This window comes from Chiloscyllium plagiosum, chromosome 38, assembly GCF_004010195.1.
Source record: "Chiloscyllium plagiosum isolate BGI_BamShark_2017 chromosome 38, ASM401019v2, whole genome shotgun sequence".
In the NCBI taxonomy this organism is placed as follows: Eukaryota; Metazoa; Chordata; class Chondrichthyes; order Orectolobiformes; family Hemiscylliidae; genus Chiloscyllium; species Chiloscyllium plagiosum.
Window position 1 is genome coordinate 3,466,699 of NC_057747.1, and position 19,607 is coordinate 3,486,305.

Here is a 19,607-nt window from a genome sequence, read left to right on the forward strand (position 1 = left end):
CCTGGTGCCAGGATCCCGAATGTCATTGCATATCTAGAGAGCATCTTGCAGGGGTATGGTGAACAAGCTGATGTTGTGGTTTATGTTGGCCCCAGTGATGGGTTGTCATCAGAAGGGTTGAATAAGCTCTCCAAATTTCAAATTTCTTGGTCAATTACAGCAAGGGCTAGTTTTTAGCACAAGGTTACATCTTTCTCCAATTGAAATGCTGTTAACCACTCACAGTTAGCAATCCAGAACCAATCACAAGGGTTTCTTATTGAGAGAAAGATTATTTTTCTTACCTGCTAAGTGGCAGAAATATAACAAAGATGCAACATGGATTTACACACACACACAAAGAGATCATGTCCAATATACAGAAAGGCACAAGGTATACACAGGGGCAGTGATAGCCTTGTGGTAGTATCACTAGACTGTTAATCTAGAAGCTTAGCTCGTGTTCTGGGGAGCTGGGTTCAAATCCCACTCTACAAATGGTGAAATTTGAATTCAATAACAAAAGAAATCTGAAATTGCACGTCTTTTGATAACTATGAAACTATTGTTGATTGTCAGGAAAAGCCTACCAGCTTCCTTTCGGGAAGGAAATCTGCCATCCTCACCTTATCTGGCCTACGTATGATTGACAATGTGGTCGACTCACAACTGTCCCCCGAAATGGCCCTGCAAGCCACTCAATTGTATCAATCACTACAAAATCTCAACAAAGAAATGAAACCGACAGACCAGCCGACATCAACCTCGGCACCAGAAATGACAAAGGCAGAAACAGCCTTGTTGACTCTACAAAATCCTCTGAGGGCTAGTGTCAACATTGGGAGCATGATCTCATAAACAAGTTAAACAACAGACTGGCATGCCTTACAAACAATGTCCCAAACACCACCATCAACATCCTGGATATGTCCAAGACAGATGCAGCAGACATGACAGCACAATGGTATAGAGTCAGGAGGGAGTAGCCATAGGAATCGTCACCATTGACTCTGGATCCCATGAAGATTCATGGCTTCAGGTTAAACACGGGCCAGGAATCCTCCCACTGATTACTGTCTTCCATGGCCATTCATAACTTCATTGACGCACACAAGCAGATACAGGAGCCAGGTTTGACAGAGTACTTGGCCATCTGACATGAAGCTCATAGAGCTTCAGCAAAGGGGTTGGGATTCCTCTGCCTCAGGACTGCGAATGTCTGGCTGTCTCCTTGGACAGGTTGCTGACTGGTACCGAGGAGCCATGTCTAGCTTACTCAGTATCTGCTGGACATGTGCACAGACCTGCTCTCCGTCACTCTAGCCATTGATACTCAACACGAGCATTAAGGGGTATTAGGGATGTTGACTTCACTCCAAGAGCCCCTTCCTCACAGGAGACAAAACGGTGTCTGCAAGCAAACTGCCAAAGGAGGAGCCAACGACAGGCTGCTCAGAAGTTTCCTTTCAGGATGTTCCAGAGGTAACTAGCCCCTCTCTAACTCCATACTGCCTTCCACTGTCAGTCCTGTGGGAGTTCAAGTGAAGGAGAGTGCATGTGCTTTTGGGAAAGATACACTCAGTATATCTGCGATGCCTAGATGCAATAGCCTCTGGGTTGCTCAACCAAGACTCCAAGGCAAGTGGGTTCATTAATGGGGAAAGCCTCTCTACCCCAGGACAGTACTGTGAGACATAGTAGGACTGAAGAAGACCCTCTGAGAGCACAGTGGTCCGCGGGTGACATGTCAATGTAAATGCAGGATCATATTTGTAAGTACATGTTCACTTTTTTATCATCAGCTTAGAATGCAGGATTCTATTCAGATGTACCTACAACATTAGAGTCTTGCCATCCTCAACATTACATGATGTTTGATGGATCAAGTTGTGAGGTGAGTAGCTCCTGCACCATGTGGGTAAATAGCAGGTGGTATCACTTATTAGGTATCTTTCCAGGCAATAGGTCATTGACAATGCATCCTGGCCATGATAGGGATTGATTCATGATGTTGTACATTATGGTGTAGGATTTGGACTGCACAGAGCAGGTTCTTGTCAGCAGGTTCACATACAGCGTGTAACTCTCGCGGTATCTTCCACCTGAAGTGGCTGGGTGTCTTGTGTGATACTCTTGCTCTTTGAAGGTAGGATTTGGACTGCACAGAGCAGGTTCTTGTCAGCAGGTTCACATACAGCGTGTAACTCTCGCGGTATCTTCCACCTGAAGTGGCTGGGTGTCTGTGTGATACTCTTGCTCTTTGAAGGGCTTCACATTGCTCGGAATTAAAGTCCCCCCCGCCCCACACCATCTCACAGAATGGAGGATTAGCCTTGCCCACTATGGGTTTGGTCACAGCAATTTCCATCTCCATTTGGGCACGTGCTGTGTACAGCATGATAGACGTTAACCCTGAGTCAGTGGGTCTCAGGCTCAACCTCTCTATCTTGATTGACCTCACAGAGGAAACAATCCCTTTCAGGTAGCCCTCTCTGTCAGCCCCGAAGGTTTTGAGCTTCCTCATGTTCCCACTCAAACCATTTATCTAAATCTCCATCTTTTCGCCACCCATCCACTGGGCCCCAGGCATATTGAGTAAAGATGCCAGATCTAGTACTGCCCACCCACACACCCCATTCGAAACCAGGGTGCTGGTAACTACCAATGACCCCCTGCGCCCATTACCCTATTTTTTTCCCTTCATTGTTCTATCATCTCCCTCCTTATATACTGAGCTTCCCCTCTTTATCATTGTCATCCTTCTGCATCTCTGTATTCTTCTTCCAATCTTCAGCATCTCTCCATGTGGTAGTGATCCCTGATAACATACTCATTGACATTTTGAGGCTGAATTCCAGGATCGACTGTGTCCCATCCCCTTTTGTGACTAAATCAGACAATGTTGTGTGATGAATGGCCAGACCCCTGACTGATGTCTGTACTGCACCCCATCTGCCTTTGAGTGAATTTCTGGACCCACATCATTGAATCACAGAATCTCTACAGTGTGGAAGCAGACCATTCAGCCCATACCAATCCTCCAAAGAGTATCCTACCCAGACCCATCTTCCTACCCACCCTCCCTGTAACCCCGCATTTCCTGTAGCTAACCCACCTAGCTTGCACATCTCTGGACACTACAGGTCAATTTAGCATAGCCAATTCAGCTAACCTTCACGTCTTTGGATTGTGGGAGGAGCACCCAGAGGAAACTCATGCAAATAGACGGAGAATGTGCAAACTCCACACAGTCACCCCAGGGTGGAATCAAATCTGGGTCCCTGGTGCTGTGAGGCAGCAGTGCTAAGCATTGAGATTGCTCTGGGCCTACAGGGTTGATGGTGGTCCCTTTACCCTTACACCCTGGAGTGGTTGACTGACTGTGCCCAAGCCCTGGATTGAAGTGTGTTTCTCTTGATTTGACTGAAGATTGCTTCTCTTTAAACTGTAGAATTCTGTGTCTTAAATCTTATACTCCACAACCACCTGATGAAGGAGCAGCGCTCCAAAAGCTAGTGCTTCCAATTAAACCTGTTAGACTATAACCTGGTGTTGTGTGATTTTTAACCTCTTTAAACTTTGAAATATGGCTGTTTGGTACATGCAGTATGTTACTCTGTGTAGAGTGTTAACATATGACGTAGCATGGTGCCACCCAGCAACATGTCCATCCCACTGACTGATGACTGTTGGCAACCTGACAAGCTTCTTGGCTTTGTATGTCCACTGAAAGGTAAGTCAGGATAGAAGATCTGTAACAAATAGAAAAAGGCAAGGCAAAGCATAAATTCTGTAAACTTTATAGCACGCACAAAATAAGTGAGCACTAATAGAGTGAGCAAGGAGTCCTGAGATGGACCTTAATCCGAACCATGACTTGGATGCCCATCACTTTGTGTAAAATGTTCTGGCTGCAGCTTTGCAATGAGAGGGTGCAGTATGCCTGTGAAATACAGCATTGCAAGTATGTATAAGTGAGTCAGGGATGTGCCATGATGTCCTGGTGAGGCAGTTATGTTTCTAATGTTCATGGATAATGGATACATATGGACTTTGCCAATGGAGTATGCTATGAGATGTTGGTAATAGGAATTCAAGATGGAGGTCCACGGGAACAAGTGCAAGCTGGAGTCACCAGATTTTCACAGTGGGAACTGTCAGCACTCAGTTTCTATCTGCTGTCATGATGACATGATAATGCATATGAATGACATAAGCTGAGTTGTGATGAGGATAAGAATGAGCAATAATCCATGAAATAGGCCGTTTACTGCCCACTCGTGAAAATCTCACCTCAGCATTTAACACTTAGGACATTTTGATCTCAATATCGGGAAGACCCATGCTGGACATCTTTACAGATGAATTTTACAGATATCTCACCACGCCCAATGGCACTGAGGGATTGGCAAAAATTTCGAAAATGGCAGGAAGGTGTTTGATCTACACTGTGAATTTCGCATCCCAAAATGCCTTTAATGTCATGGGTAAAGTCCCACAGAGGTCAACATGATAATGATCAGAAAATTAATTGTTTGACGGATAATTATAGTCCAGAACATGGGGGAAATATTTTCTTCTTTCAGAAGAAATTTACCAGGATGTTGTCTGGAATGGAGGGTTTGAGTTATAAGGAGAGGTTGGATAGGCTGGGATTTCTTTCACTGGAGTATAGGTGGTTGAGGGATGATCTTATGGAAATTTATAAAATCATGAGAGATATAAATAAGATGAATGGCAAGTGCCTTTTCCCTAGGGTGGGGGATTTCAAGACTCGAGGTTTATTTTTTAAAGGGACAGGTGAAAGATTTAAAAGAGACACAAATTTAACACAATGATTGGTTCATGTGAATTTCCAGAGGAAGTGGTGGATGAGGTTACTGTTACAAAGTTTAAAAGATAAGCACATGAATAAGAAATGTTTGAAGGGATATGAGCCAAGCGCAGGCAAGAGGGACTGGTTTAGTTTGGGATTATGGTCAGCATGGACTAGTTGGACCAAAGGGTCTGTTTCCATGCTGTATGACTCTATGGATGATTTCTATCCATTTAAGAACATAAATAAAACCTTCCAAAAGGCAGTACCTTCAACAATGCCGTACTCTCTTAGTTTGACTGTAAAATGTCAGTCTAGATTTGATGCTCAGATCACTGGAGTTGAACTTGGAGTCCACTGACGTATTGGAGAGAGTGCATCAAGAATGATACCTAAGCATGATAAGGTGCAATGCACTGTTTTTACCAGGACAGACGTTAACAGTGAATACACTGCTTATCTTTGAAATTGTATTTCAAAGCTCACATTGCTGAGGGCAAGCTAATTGACCTGCGATATCAACTATTGGTTTTATGATTCAGTACCTCATTGTACTTTAGTTTTGCAATCCTAAACTTCAAACAATATCCATTTTGTATTGTTAACAGAGAGTAGGCTTTATGTCGGAAGACCTGAAGGCATATTGATTTGTACTGTTGTACATTACTGATTGGAACAGACTGCTGTCTGATAATGTAGCTTATTTCTATCTTCTTGATTGCATTAATACAGTCAGTATTAAAGAAACGGCGTCAATGAACATCTCTTATTCTGGATAAGAACACAATGAGGTGAATGTTGACCTTTATCACATGGTCAGCAATCAGGAGCACATTCTCTGCCCTGTGCAGCACATTGTCATCCAATTAGATTCAGCTAGATTTTCTAAGGGACTCCAAAGTACTGCCTTGTTGGAAAATAAAGACGTGCATTTATACAGTGTCCTATTGAGGTGTTCCATAGCCAACTAAGAACTTTTTGATGTGTAGACACTGTTGAAACTTAGAAAACCCAACAGCCAATTTACAAATAGCAAGGTCTTTATAATAGTATAAAAGCAAAACACAGGATGCTGGAAATCGGAGACAAACACAGAGAGTGCTGGAGAAATTCAGCAGGTCTGGCAGCATCAGTGAAGAGAGAAACAGAGTAAACTTTTCGAGTCTGGTAGGTCTCTTCTTCAGAAGAAGTCATACCGGACTTGAAACGTTAACTCTGCTTTCTGCTATCCTGCTGAGTTTCTCCAGTATTGTCTGTCCGTCTAGTTGTAAGAGGATAAGAGTTAAAGTTCTTTTCATGACGTTGATTCTGCGTAAAATATTGCCCAATGCTTATGGCATGGTTTCCCTCAGAAGCAGCAGAAACATCTATTTATTCAAATACAGAGGAACTGCTGAAGCTGAAGGAATCAGATATTGCCCTTTGGAGTAACGTATAATATTTTTCCAAGCTATTGTTCATCTTTGCATGTTTTACAATGGAAAACACCATTGTTCAAGTATGGGATCACTCTAACACCACATTTATTCTGACATGGTTCAGTGGTTAGAACTGCTGCATCACAGCACCAGGGACCCAGGTTTGCTTCCACTCGGTTGACTGTGTGGAGTTTGCACATTCTCCCCGTGTCTACATAGGTTTCCTCCGGTTGCGCTGGTTTCCTCCCACAATCCAAAGATGTGTAGATTAGGTGGATTGGCCATGATGAATTGCCCATTGTGTCCAGGGATATAAAGGCTAGGTAGGTTACCCATGGGAAATGCAGAGTTATGGAGGTGGGTGCTCTTCGAAGGGTCCGTGTGGGCTCGATCGGCTGATTGGCTTGCTTCTACACTATAGGGATTCTATGATTAAAGATATATTCCATGAATGTGTAATTCAACGCATCAAACATTGTGTGAAAGCAGTTTCCAACCATTTCTCACTTGCTACAGAGGATTGAATGGGCTCTACACGCTTGCCAAAGCAATGCATCTGTTATATACTGAATGCAGATGGGCATTGTGCTTTGACCAATGTGCTGTCTTCTCCAAATGTTTGGGTAAATCCTATAGGAGACAAAGGAATGGGTCCCTATGACTTATAGTTCCAGGAGACAGTCTGTAAATCTAGATTAGTATCTCTCTTGAATGATGTCCCTCTTTAAATGATTTGTTCTTACATTGTCTCTTGTATGGTAATAGATTGATCACTCTTGGCTTTTACCTAGACACAAATTTCTACTTCCTCTATTGCCCCTGTGTTGTCTATGCATCATCCGTCACAGGGAGGTTCAAGTGATCCCAGCCCCTCTGTAGGGCCAACCATTCACCATTCCAGGTTTGATGTTGGATGATGTAGAGATGTAGACCTCGGCTGAGACTCAGCTATGAATCCAATGAGATCTAGCTGTCTGTGGCACTTGCTAAAAGAATTGTAAAAGGCATGGATGTTTGTGAAGGGTTTTGCTGCTGTTACCACTGGATTATCAACCGAGCATGAACTACATTCCTAAGCAGGATAAGAAAAGGGACTTGAAAGCTATTGTTGCAAAACAGCTAATGTGTTGTATTGTGTACAATTGAAACCGTGATGGTGTTGACCGTTGAACACCATTGGGCTCTGTCCAATCACATGGCACCAATGTCGATTTCACCAGTTTCCTCATCTCCCCTCCCTCCCTCCCACCTCATCCCAGATCCAACCCTCCAATTTGGCACCACCGTCTTGACCTGTCCAACCTGTTCGTCTTTCTACCCACCTATCCGCTCCACCCTCCCTTCTGACCTACCCACCACCCACATCCAACTATCGCCTTCCCAGCTACCTTCCCCTCATTCCCACTCTCACCCTCCTATTTATCTCTCAGCCCCCTTCCCCTCTCCACCCTCACATTTCTGATGAAAGGCTTATGCCCAAAAAATCGACTCTCCTGCTCCTTAGATGCTGTCTGATCTACTGTGCTTTTTCAGCGCCACACTTTTCATTTCTAAACATTGTGTAAATCCATTTTTGTTTCTAATCACAGTGTAAGTATTGAATCCCTGACAATAACCACCATTAAGTAAAAGAATAAGGAACTGAAGTAGGCCATTTGGCCATCTCAACCTGTTCTTAACCAAGAACATGGCTGATTTGAATGGTAGCCTCAACTCTACCTTCCTGAATACCTCCTTTAGCCCTTGACTCCCTTGAAGATTAAAAGCATTTAGTTGCGTATTCAGTGACCTCCACTACTCTCAAAAGGTTAACAATACACCAAGAAATGTTTTCTCCACCTTAAATTGAAGATCCCTTATTTTGAAATTGTCTAGTTCTAGATTCCTCCAAGTCTACACCCTGTAGGCCCATTAGAATCTTATAATTTCAATAAGTAACCTTTCATTCTTCTAAACCCCATTAAGTTTTGTTTAACAGACTGGTATCACTTAATGAATTAGGTAGCAAATTCAATTTTGGGGAAATTACATTGATTTATGGTAAATCTATAGTTTGGCACAAAAAACAGTCTCCAACTTTCCTTTCTGGACTCTTTCCTTGATCAACTCCACACTGGGGATGAATTCAGCCCCTTTTTCAAAATAAATGCACCACCCATTAAACTAAACACACGATTAACAAGTTAGAGTGAACGCTGCAATATTAACTAAAATCAGGCAGTGGATGAGACAAGGAATGGACAAAATCAAAGTGGTGTTAGACAGGCCCTGTGGTGCTCACCTCTCTCCAAATGTTTTGAGAGGTCCAGTGCAGATAGCATGCTCCCTGACCAAGCACACCTGGGCATGGATGTATCTGTGGAAGAGAGAAAAACCCACCATTTTTGTCTTGAATAGCCCCCCAACAAATTACCCAAATAAAGTAGCAATTAACAAGCACGGCCCAGCAGGGACAGTGTAAAAATAACAAAAAAAAGTGAGGTAAGCAAACTATTTCATTAAATCAAAACAGGGTTGGTGGGGGAGACATTGGACTCCAGCCTCCATGGTGCCCAGCTTTCTCTAACTACCTTGAGGGTATTAATGGATACCACATGCTCTCTCGCCAAAGACATTTGGGCCTGGACATAACAGCACGACAGAGAAGAATCTAGCTCTTAAAGGCAAAGTCCAATGAGCATCAGCTACTCTCAATCAACTCTGGAGCTGTTCTATTTGATCCTTAAAAAACCTTGTATTTCCAACCTGGGCAAGTTTAGGGTCACCATAAAGCAAGCCCCTTCATCCTAGGAATCAACCAAATAAACATCGTCTGAGTTGCCTCCAATACAAAGTAAATCTCCTTCAGATGTGATCTCACCTGCACAGATGTATAAGACTTCTCTACTTTTATATTTGATCTCCCTTACAATAAAAGTCATCATTTCATTTGCCTTCCCACTTACTTGCTGCTGATATTTGATGTTTCATGTACCAGGTGACCTCTGATCTCCCTGGAGCGCACTATTTTGTAGTCACTTTCTCCATTTAAATAATGTTTTACTTTTCTATGAGTCCCACAAAAATGGATAATTTTACTTTTTCCCGCATTTTAATTCATCAGTGCTAAGCCTTAACAATGGCCATCGCAAGGCAAAACCTAATCTCCAGAGTCATTTGTCTCTAAATAAGCATTGCATTACCACAAAAAGGACCCAATTAATAAGAGACAAAACTCGGAGGAGACATACAAAAGAATTTATTTCTCATGTGCCACAAAGAAATCTGAACAGAATAGAACCATTAATGAAAGCCACATGGGTCAAATTGTAGACCTTCCAAATTGTCTCTAAGAGTAGTGACAATACCATGCCCCTACTACCAAGCTTTGCAAAGGGAGATTCCAATGAATAGGTACTGAATAAAGGCAGCTGCCTTGTCAACACTCCCAGCTCCCTGCCAGCAAGCTACCCAGCCGTTCTGTTTTCACTCACTCCACACTGGGTTGTGATGATATCCCCCAACACTTCCCCACTTTCCTCCCCTGCCCAAACCCATAACCCACCTCTCCCACCCTGAACCCCGAAGCACCTCCCTGAACCCCACCATCAATCCCTTGGGAAGTCCAGCAGTTTGACAGTTTAATCCCGACCAAAAAGAAAATTGAAATTTCTGTTTCTTAAAATATATTTTTTTATATTCTCTCAAGAAGTACAATTCTTTTACAATGAGCCCTCTTTCTCAGTTCGTCGACCTCACACAATCTGCACTGTAACCCCCTCCCCACCACCCCCCCCAACCAGGTTTTCCCACCCGTGCCCCCTTTCACCCAATCCCACTGGGTAAGCAAGTGTGATAACAGCATGCAAGAGTCGATCACAATGATCTCTGCTGGCTTCTGTTTTGCCACTAACATCTAATGGTCACGGATTTTGCTCGTTTTTTTTTTTGTTTTTTCGAAAAGCAGCTCCGACGGAGGTGAGGGCAGGCGCCGAGGCCTCAGTCAGAACGCAGGCCCACTGACGAGCGAATCACAACGAAAGCGATCTCTGCGATCGAAGTCTCCAGAACCGAGTCAGGTCACAACAACCCTGTTCACTCTACCGACCACGTCTGACACTCTGTGCGTGTGTTTGTGTGTGTGTGTGTGTAAGTATACACGTGTGTGTCTCACAAGGAAGGTGAAATTGGATATTGGTGTAACACAACGACAGAATAAAGAGCACAGCATTTCGTAAAATTTGCATAGTGATGAATCTCTTTGTCTTTTTAAAAGAACCCTTTTTTCCTTCCTCTCTCTCTCTCTTCTAACAAAACCAAACAAAATAAAAATTATAAGTCCAGTGTGAAAGACTACCTTTCCTCAGCACTGTGTGCCCACCAGAATAAAGGGCCATGCTGTGCTTTATTTGAACATTGTAGGAAACACAAAAACACTTTTAACAGAACAGGTGCTGATTTTTTTTTGTCTTTTGTCAGTAAATCTACAAGACACTGCTGTGTCAGTGTATTCTCTAATAGATGCAGCTGTGATGTATATATACAAGAGGAATTTCTTCACATTATAAGCAAATATCATCCTACAAAGCAGCAATCCTTCCTTTGCAAGTAACAATACATTAAGTAATTGCTGGGATTATTATTTTCCACAGTTCTTTCTACACAGTTCTATTGTCATATAATATGCACATTGAAGATTCAGCTGCATATTATCATATAAATTCCAAATCTCTTATGTAGTAGTATAATACTGATTTACAATCAATGCATACACATCCTGTAAATAAAAACCTAACAATAACCGAGTCTTTGGCAAATGTTGCAATAAAAATTACATTCACTTTTTAATCAGTTGTTTCAGAGTGCAGTAGGTTGTCCCTTATCATGCAACGTTTGTGTGTCTCTTTCTTGACAACTTCCTCCCTACCTCTGCCTCTGACTCCCTGCCCTACCCACTAGTATTCCCCCAACCTCTCTTGCTCACCACACCCCCCTCCAATTAATTGTATAAAGTTGTACCCAAGTGTGAGTTGGCTCCTGGGTTGTACCTGCTTTCGTGAACAGGTCAGGAAAGAGACAAACAAAAGCGCTGGGGAGCTGTGGCAGTGAATATTGTGCTTTGTCTGTAACTCTTAAAGAATTGTGTTTGGAGTTCTGTTGAAGGGTGCAGAGCAGGGGAAAGATAAATCCTCCAGTGTTTTCACATGGCTGTCTGTAAGTATCTGCTGTGTGTGTCGCGTGCGTGTGTGGCCGTCTGTATGTGTGTGTTTGTGTTTGCATGTGTAAGCTTGTATTTCTGTCTGTCTGTCTATCTGTGTGTGCTTGTATATGCTTGCATGTCATTCTGTGTGTCATTGTGTCTGTGTGAGTATGTGTGTGTCTGATGTATGTGTGTGCTTGTATGTCTGTCTGTGCCTATATGTGTGTATTTGTGTGTCTGAGCATATGTGAGTGCTTGTATGTCTCTATATGTGTGTATTTATGTGTCTGTTTGTATGCATTTGTTTGTCTGTCAGAATCTGCCTGTTTGTATGCCTGTCTGTCTGTATGTATGTGCATATATGCCTGTTTATATGTTTGCATTTGTGTGTGTCTGTCTGTACATGTGTGCATGAAATGCCTGTTCTTTTTTTGCACTCGCATGCAGATAAGAAGTGGTGAGGATGCAAAACAAAGCAACCTCCAGAGCACAGGCTTCTTATGTCAGTGCAGATTAAAAGTGTGTTGACTGGAGAACGCACTGTCAATCTGTACTACCACAATAAGTGCAAGCAATAACCTGGACAGCTCAGTGAATATTCCACTCCCCTAACCCTACCGTCAGGATCACTCAAAGATAACCTTGCTCTTAATTCTGTTATGTATGGAAGCTCTGGTTTCTGGCAGGTAGTCAGAAGGCAGGGTTTACTGTGACTGCCAAAGCATATAGCTATTTTGTAATGTCTATCTACAGGCTTCATTAATACCTTTCACCACTGGAGTGCAGTAACTGTAAACTCAAAATACAAGCCAATTAAGTGCCTATTTGACTCTTTTCTTTCTCAGAAAGGAAAGCGTTTTTAACAATGTCGTTCTACTGCAGAAATCAGTGCCCCTTACCAACTCCAAACCCATTGCAGCCATAATTGGTACAATCAGATAGCTAGTGCAAAAAAAGTACATGGAAACATCAGCTATTATGTGGCCTTTCATTCATCCAAGATCGGTCTGTTGAAGAAAGTAAACTGCTTTTCGGTCTTCATTCTATGCCTTCCATCGTCAACTCCGGAAGTGAAACACAATCGAATTTACTGAGAACTGTAGCATGTAAGTGTGTCGGGATTTGAACAGTTAAATGTGGCCCTCGGTGCTTCTCACAGATAGCGCTTACTGCTTTTGGTCATTTCCTGTAAAGAGTGTATGTCATTGGAACCAAAGTGTTTGGAGAATCGCCAGGAGCAGAGAGCTCAATAGAGCTTGGTGGGTATGGTCTGGGAGGAGGGATGTAAGGGACAATGGTATAGCCAAGAGACAACTAAGAGATGGCATATGTACTCGCCAGAGCCTCCCCGACGCTGAGTGGAAAGAGGGGTTGGCGGATGTTGGGGGGGGGGGGGTGGCAGGAAGGGTCATAGATGCTTCGTGGAGTTGGGGCAGGAAGGTCATCGGGGTGGGGGGGGGGAGGTGACGAGGTTACAGTGTTGTGCACTCCCTCCATCCATAACACCAGGAGTCAACATTGGCCAGAGTTTTGAGATTAGGCCGTCTTGTAAACATGATTCGGCGAGGAATGAGTCCGTTTGTTTAACCCACCAGTTGTCATGTCACTGTTGCCTTCCCAGACATGGTCTTCATGTGAACAACAGATGTTCTTTCACTGTTGTTTCATTAGGCCGATAGATATATTTGGAATCATTGCAATCACCAAATTAAACATGGGAGCATGAGCTCGTCCAAATGCCGAGTTAATGTTTTGAAGCACTGAAGCAGCTTTTTTTTTTGTTAATGTATTTTTTTTAAATCAATCCATTCATTACGATATACGCATATATATATATCTATATATGAGCTATTTTGTTTCCTTCTCTTTATCTTTTTTTTTCAGTCCAGTCAATAGGAACCAATGGGGCTGAAATGGGAAATAAAGCCAAAAGTTTAAATATACCAATGGCACCATAGTTTGAAGGAGAAACAGCCAAAGTCAGAGTGTTCCACGTTGCTCAGAGTAGATGTCCAATTATCTGTCCTTCCACCACTCTCACAGATTAACAATTTTGTTTTCTAAGTTTTCCAGTTCTTCATCCCAACTGTTGAAATTGATCAGACTGGTACAATGTGGAGCCCGAGAGATTCATCTTGCAGTTTCATGTGGTTGCCATAGTAACTAGTGGCGGTCATAGGCAGTGGCAGCAGTGGGGGGTGCAGCACCCCTGGATGCGGCACTATAATAATAAGGGGAACCTGAAAGTTAACACAGGAGAAGATGGACCAGTTGGAAGGACATATAAAACTTATCAGCAAACAGTGCCCACCCAACAGAAAGTTGGCTTGACCTTATTTTATTAGGGCAGTCCGCTCCCTGTGCCCTGGCCTGCTTCCACACACCAACGTATCGGCATCCACCCCAGTTGTGATCTCTTCAGATATTTTGTTTTCCCCAAATTGATCAAGCTGTTTCTCCCTATCTTTGGAAATTACAACTTCCTATTTATTATTTCATGTGATATGGTCACAACTGTCAAGCCAGACTTCATTGCCCATCCCGTATTGCTTGGCCATTTCAGAGGGAGGTGAAGAGCCAGCCATAATTGGGTCGGAGCCATATTTGGGCCAGAAGGGGTAAGGACAGCAAATTTCCTTTTGAGAACCAGGCATGTTTGTACACCAACTGATGACAGCTATCACAGTCACTATTACTGAAACTAGCTCTATATCCAAGATCCTCTGATCAAACTGAATTTCCCCCAGCTGCTAAACTGAGATTTGAACTCATGTTCCCAAATCATCAGTCTTGGCCATAGGATTACTAGTCCAGTGGCACTGCACCAGACCACGATCTACTTCAACACTGGGTGGAAAATGACTATCTTGCAATGTAAAAACAATTGTATTTATATGGGCCAAGTTGAATGGACCCAACGTTTTCTTTCTCTCAGAAGATTTCGAGTCTTTGGAACTCCCATTCCCAAGAGATAGTTTCACTGAATATATTTAAGACAGATTCTTGACGAACAAGGGAATTGAGGGTAGGTGAGAATTTAGAGTTGAGGCCACAATCAGATTGTATTAAATGATGCATGAGGTTGACTGGGTCAAATGACCTATTTCTGTTCCTAACTGGTATGTTAGCATGTTCAGAACATCCTTTCCTTGCCTGTCATCCTTTGACATTTTTGGCATCTCTCAGGCTTCCACCAATTCTGCTCTGAATCTTGCTTAAAAACTGCCGGGAAATCAAAGTGTAACAAGTGGCCCCAATTTTTACTTACTAAGTTACGTGGCAACACCTATGGTGGGGATGGCATTGAGCAGACATGAGTGAAAGACAGCTGAGCAAGTTGGCAACAGTCTGTGTGCCAGAGCGTAATGCTGTCTCCATGGCATTGCTCAGAATTCCCTTTTGCGGTGTTACAAATTTCTGACAGTCCAATAAAAATTGTCAGCTAAAATTCACTTCCAAAGCTTTATGTCAAACAACAACTTGCATTTGTATAGCACCTTCAAAAGGCAGGACAGTGGAGTTAAGGATGATCAGATCAGCCATGACTGGCAGAGCAGACTCAATGGGCTGAATAGTCTACTTCTTGTTATATGGTGGATCAAAAGGGTATTATTGAGCCACTTCAGGAAATATTAAACAGATGATAATGCTTGGTCCATTGGGAAGTTTTAAGGAGCATTTTAGTTTGGGAGAGCAACAGAGGTGGAGAGTTTAAGGAGCGAATACTATAGTTGCGTGCTCAGGCAGTCAGTCATCAGCGATAGCAGCATGCAATGGGTCAGAAGAAGTGGAATCATAGAATCCCTACAGTGTGGAAGCAGGCCATTGGCCTGTGGGAGGAAAGCCGAGCACCTGAAGGAAACCAATACAGACACAGGAAGAATATGCAAACTCAACACAGACAGTCACCCTAGGGTGGCATCCAACCCAGGTCCCTGGTGCTGTGAGGTAGCAGTACTAACCACTGAGCCACTGCCCTGCGCAGGAGGATGTAGATAGTTTGGGGTGAGAGCATGGAGAAATTTGAAAATGAGGATGAGAATTTTAAATCCAGTTTCATTTTAAACCCTTTAGATTGGAACATTAGACTAGATTCCCTATAGTATGGAAACAGGCCCTTCAGCCCAACAAGTCCACAATGACCCTCCTGAGAGTAACCCACCCAGACCCATTCCCCTACCTTATTACTCTACATTTATCCCTGACTAATGCACCTAACCTACACATCCCTAAACACTATGGGCAATTTAGCATGGCCAATTCACGTAACCTGCAAATCTTTGGACTGTGGGAGGAAAGCAAAGCACCCAGAGGAAACCCACACAGACACAGGGAGAATGTGTAAACTCCACACAGGCAGTCAACCTGAGGTAGGAATCAAACCTGGGTCCCTAGCGCTGTGAGGCAGCAGTGCTAACTAAGCCACTGTGCCGCCTATTAGCCATGAGGTTGTTCAAAGACGTCTCAGTGTGATGTCTCAGGGTTTTAGGGGTTGGGTAGCTGCTGACATTACTGAGGCCTATTCAACTAGAATAGGAAGGAATACGTGATGTTTTGCTGGCACTCCTTAAAGATTAAAGCAGCTTTAAACAGAATAGGTTGGATAGATGGTGAGACGCTATCACTTTACACTTGGGACCTGAACTCAAATCCCACCCAGACTGGCAGGACAAAGCTCTTTCTGTTTGCTTTCCGCAACAAGTCCTGTACGAAACAACTTAGAGCATTTGCAAACCAGGTTCTGTTTGGTGTAGACCTGCAGCACCACACTGACTGATGTGCTCACACAGACAATGACTGAAGTGGGAAATACTGCAGTCATTCTTTTGAGGTAGAGGCTGAGTGGAGGAAACATCCCTTCCATCCTAGGCTGGAGCAAAAAAGCATTTGATGCGGCCCTTGGGTGTCTGAAATGGCTAATGTTCCATTCCTTGACTATTCACAGTAAATGGTAGCTTTGATTACAGGAACAGAGTTCCTATTCTCTGTAATGAGAAGGACTTCAATTGTAAAATTGCTGACTAACATTGTGCCTACTTTTAAATTCAAATATTTGCAAGTTAAACACAAGTCTGACTCAACACTCAGTAATTTGCTACAAAACGGATTTGCTTTTAATTGTACAGTTTGAATGTTCGGACCCTTATCGGACCAAGTCTTTGAGGTGGAAACAGCTCGTTGAGGCACAGCCACAAGCAGGTGAAATATAATCAGCAGGCTGATCGACTGTGTGAGCCCTCACCGCTCATCCTGATCATGTAGGCATTTCACGGTCATTCGTAATCTAAGGGCAACATTATAAGGTAGAAATCAATCATGGACAGGGCGAAAGTGAGCACTGCACATGCTGGAGATCAGAGTCAAGATTAGAGTGGTGCTGGAAAAGCACAGCAGGTCAGGCAGCATCTGAGAAGGAGGAGAATCGACGGTTTGGGCAAAAACCCTTCATCAGGAATGAGGCTATTTTTGTCAATTTTCCTGCTCCTCGGATGCTGCCTAATGTGCTGTGCTTTTACAACACCACTCTAATCAATCATGGACAGCCTGCCTGGTTAATCCTGGCTCAGACAGCAATGTTCACCATCATTGTTCCTCTAAAAACCTGATCACCACCATTCCTGTTGGAGTTGAAATCATTCAAGTTAGCACTGATACAGTCCAACACTCTGGAGTGTACTCATTCATTGACCCACCAAGGGAAACCCAAACATTAGTTAATTCAGGAATTCAAATGGTATTTATTTGGGGGAGAGTGAAGCAACATCACTGTATATGTGAAAACCAAAAGCAGTAACAGGAGCCCAGTTTTAAAAAAAAATCTATTTGCTGTTAGTTCTTAAGTTTAGATCACATTTATAGAAGCCTTTCTGAAGCAACAGACACAAAATAGGCAACAGCAATGATTCAGAAAATACTCACTTAGTAATCCCGGGTTAGTGAAACGCCAGGCTTCATTGTAGGTTGTGTATTGTGGATGAGTGTAAGGGTTTCCCGAAAATTCACTGCCTAAGGAAAGAAATGAGAAAGAAAATTTTCTTTTTTTAAAGAAAGCAGAGAATAATTTGGAACCTTTTCATTGAGTTGCGGGTTGTGTTTTCCTCTTTGGACTGTTCATCTTATGTTCATTACTTTGGTTGAGCTCTACACTGAATTGCTGCGAGAACTCATTAGAAAGAAAGACTTGAATTTAGATAGCAACATTTCTGAAGTGAGGTCACTGCTGCAGTAAATTTTCCCATTGTGAGATCCTACAAACAACAGTGTCACAATGATTCAATAACCCATCTCTTTTCAATAAGTAGGAGATAAATATAAGTAAGACATCGAGTATAACCCCTCTGCTTTTCTACAAAGTAGCAGCATGGGTTCTTTAACCCCTCCACCTTCCTCAAGTTAGCAGACAGAGACTAGATTTAACATTTTATCAGAAAGACAGGTGCCACTAATATTGCAGGACATCCTCAACAATGAGCTGGAGTTTCAGCTTGGACCCTTGAGGAACACTGAAAAGGAGTCTGTGATTAAGAATAGAGGTACATACACATGTAAGAGATGATGCCTGCCTTTGTCACATGTCTAAAATCAGAGTTTGCTGAATTGCTTAACCAAACAATACTGGGATTCTAAGTCAGTCACTCTCCAGAAGGAGAGCGAGTTGGCAACTTTCTTTGAACCCTCCATCTCGCTAGTTGGAAAGAAGCCAACACTTTTACTGCAAGAAAGGACACCATTTGGCCCAGTTCACCGAGGAACCTTTTTAGGTTAGATTCTATACACTGTGAAAACAGGCCCTTCGGCCCAACAAGTCCACAAAGACCCTCTGAAGAGCAACCCACCCAGGACCATTCCCCTACATTTACCCCTGACTTATGTACTGCCTTAATAAATTTCCTGAGTATAGGTGTGCATGAAAGGAGTAGTAAAGCAAATCCCCGAGTTTTTGAATGCTTTGTTATGGGTGGCACGGTGGTTAGCACTGATGCCTCACAGCACCAGAGACCTGGGTTCAATTCCCGCCTCAGACGACTCTCTGTGTGGAGTTTGCACATTCTCCCAGTGACTTTGTGGGTTTCCTCCGGGTGCTCCGGTTTCCTCCCACAATCCAAAAATGTGCAGGTTAGGTGAATTGACCATGCTAAATTGCCCCTAGTGTTAGGTGAAGGGGTAAATGTAGGGCAATGAGTCTGGGTGGGTTGCGCTTCGGCAGGTCGGTGTGGACTTGTTGGGCCGAAGGGCCTGATTCCACACTGTAAGCAATCTAAACCCTATCTTTGATTTCGTCCTAAACTGTTACACTCTGGGTTTATTTCAAAATGTGGAATCCCAAACAAGGTTTTGGGGAACACCTTTCAGCTGACCTCAGTACCAGATGGGAATAAAAATGAAAAAGAGGAAAGCAAACACTACTTTCCTGTCCTGAGCTTAAGATGAGTAAAGCAATCATAATTTCAATTCACCCCATTTCCACTTTGCTCGTGACACTTGTCACTTATCAGCCCAAACCTGGATGTTATTCAGTTCTTGCTGAGTTTAGCCGTATCTGAGGAGCCATGAATATGGCTGAACATTGTTTGCTGCTGTTCGCACATCTCCACTTCGGGAAGGAAAATGAAGCAGCTGAAGGGTAGGACAGGAACCTGAGAAACTCCTGAAAAGGGGTTCTGGAGCTGGGGGATGCGAGGTTGACATTAGGTGATCTGGCTAGTTTCATTCTGAAGGGCTGAATGGCCTAATCTTTCTGCCATCTTCGCTGTTTCGCTCATTATCAGGTCCAGCAAAGGTCAAGATATCACATGCTCAGCCAATTTGCCCTTGAAGGGATTGAGCTGCAGACAATTAAAGATCGTAAGACTTGGCAAAGTAGACATGGAGAGGTTGTTTCCCCGGATGGAAGAGTCTAGGACAGAGGCAATTATCTTAGAGTAAGGGATTGCACATTTAAGACAGAAATGAGAAGGAATTTCTTCTCTGAGAAGGGAAGGAAACTATGGAATCTTTACCACAGAGGGCTGTCAAGGATAGGTCACTAAGTATATTCAAGATTTGAGATTTTAATCACAGCTGAACAATGTGTTGCTGGAAAAGCGCAGCAGGTCAGGCAGCATCAAAGGAGCAGGAGAATCGACGTTTCGGGCATAAGCCCTTCTTCAGGAATGAGGAGGGTGTGCCAAGCAGGCTAAGATAAAAGATAGGGAGGAGGGACTTGGGGGAGGGG

At 43.2% G+C, this 19,607-nt stretch overlaps 1 protein-coding gene across 1 annotated transcript in view; it reads right to left on the reverse strand.

Moving 5' to 3' along the window:
- Window positions 1-13,201: 13,201 nt before the first annotated feature.
- LOC122541755 (paired box protein Pax-2-like) overlaps window positions 13,202-19,607 on the reverse strand; it is a 73,638-nt gene continuing 67,232 nt past the window's right edge. The window contains exons 5-6 of the mRNA XM_043678697.1: window positions 17,312-17,398; window positions 13,202-13,613 (exon numbers count right to left, since the gene is read on the reverse strand). Coding sequence (XP_043534632.1) covers window positions 13,492-13,613; window positions 17,312-17,398 — 209 coding nt within the window. The 3' untranslated portion in view covers window positions 13,202-13,491. The remainder of the gene's footprint in view (window positions 13,614-17,311; window positions 17,399-19,607) is intronic.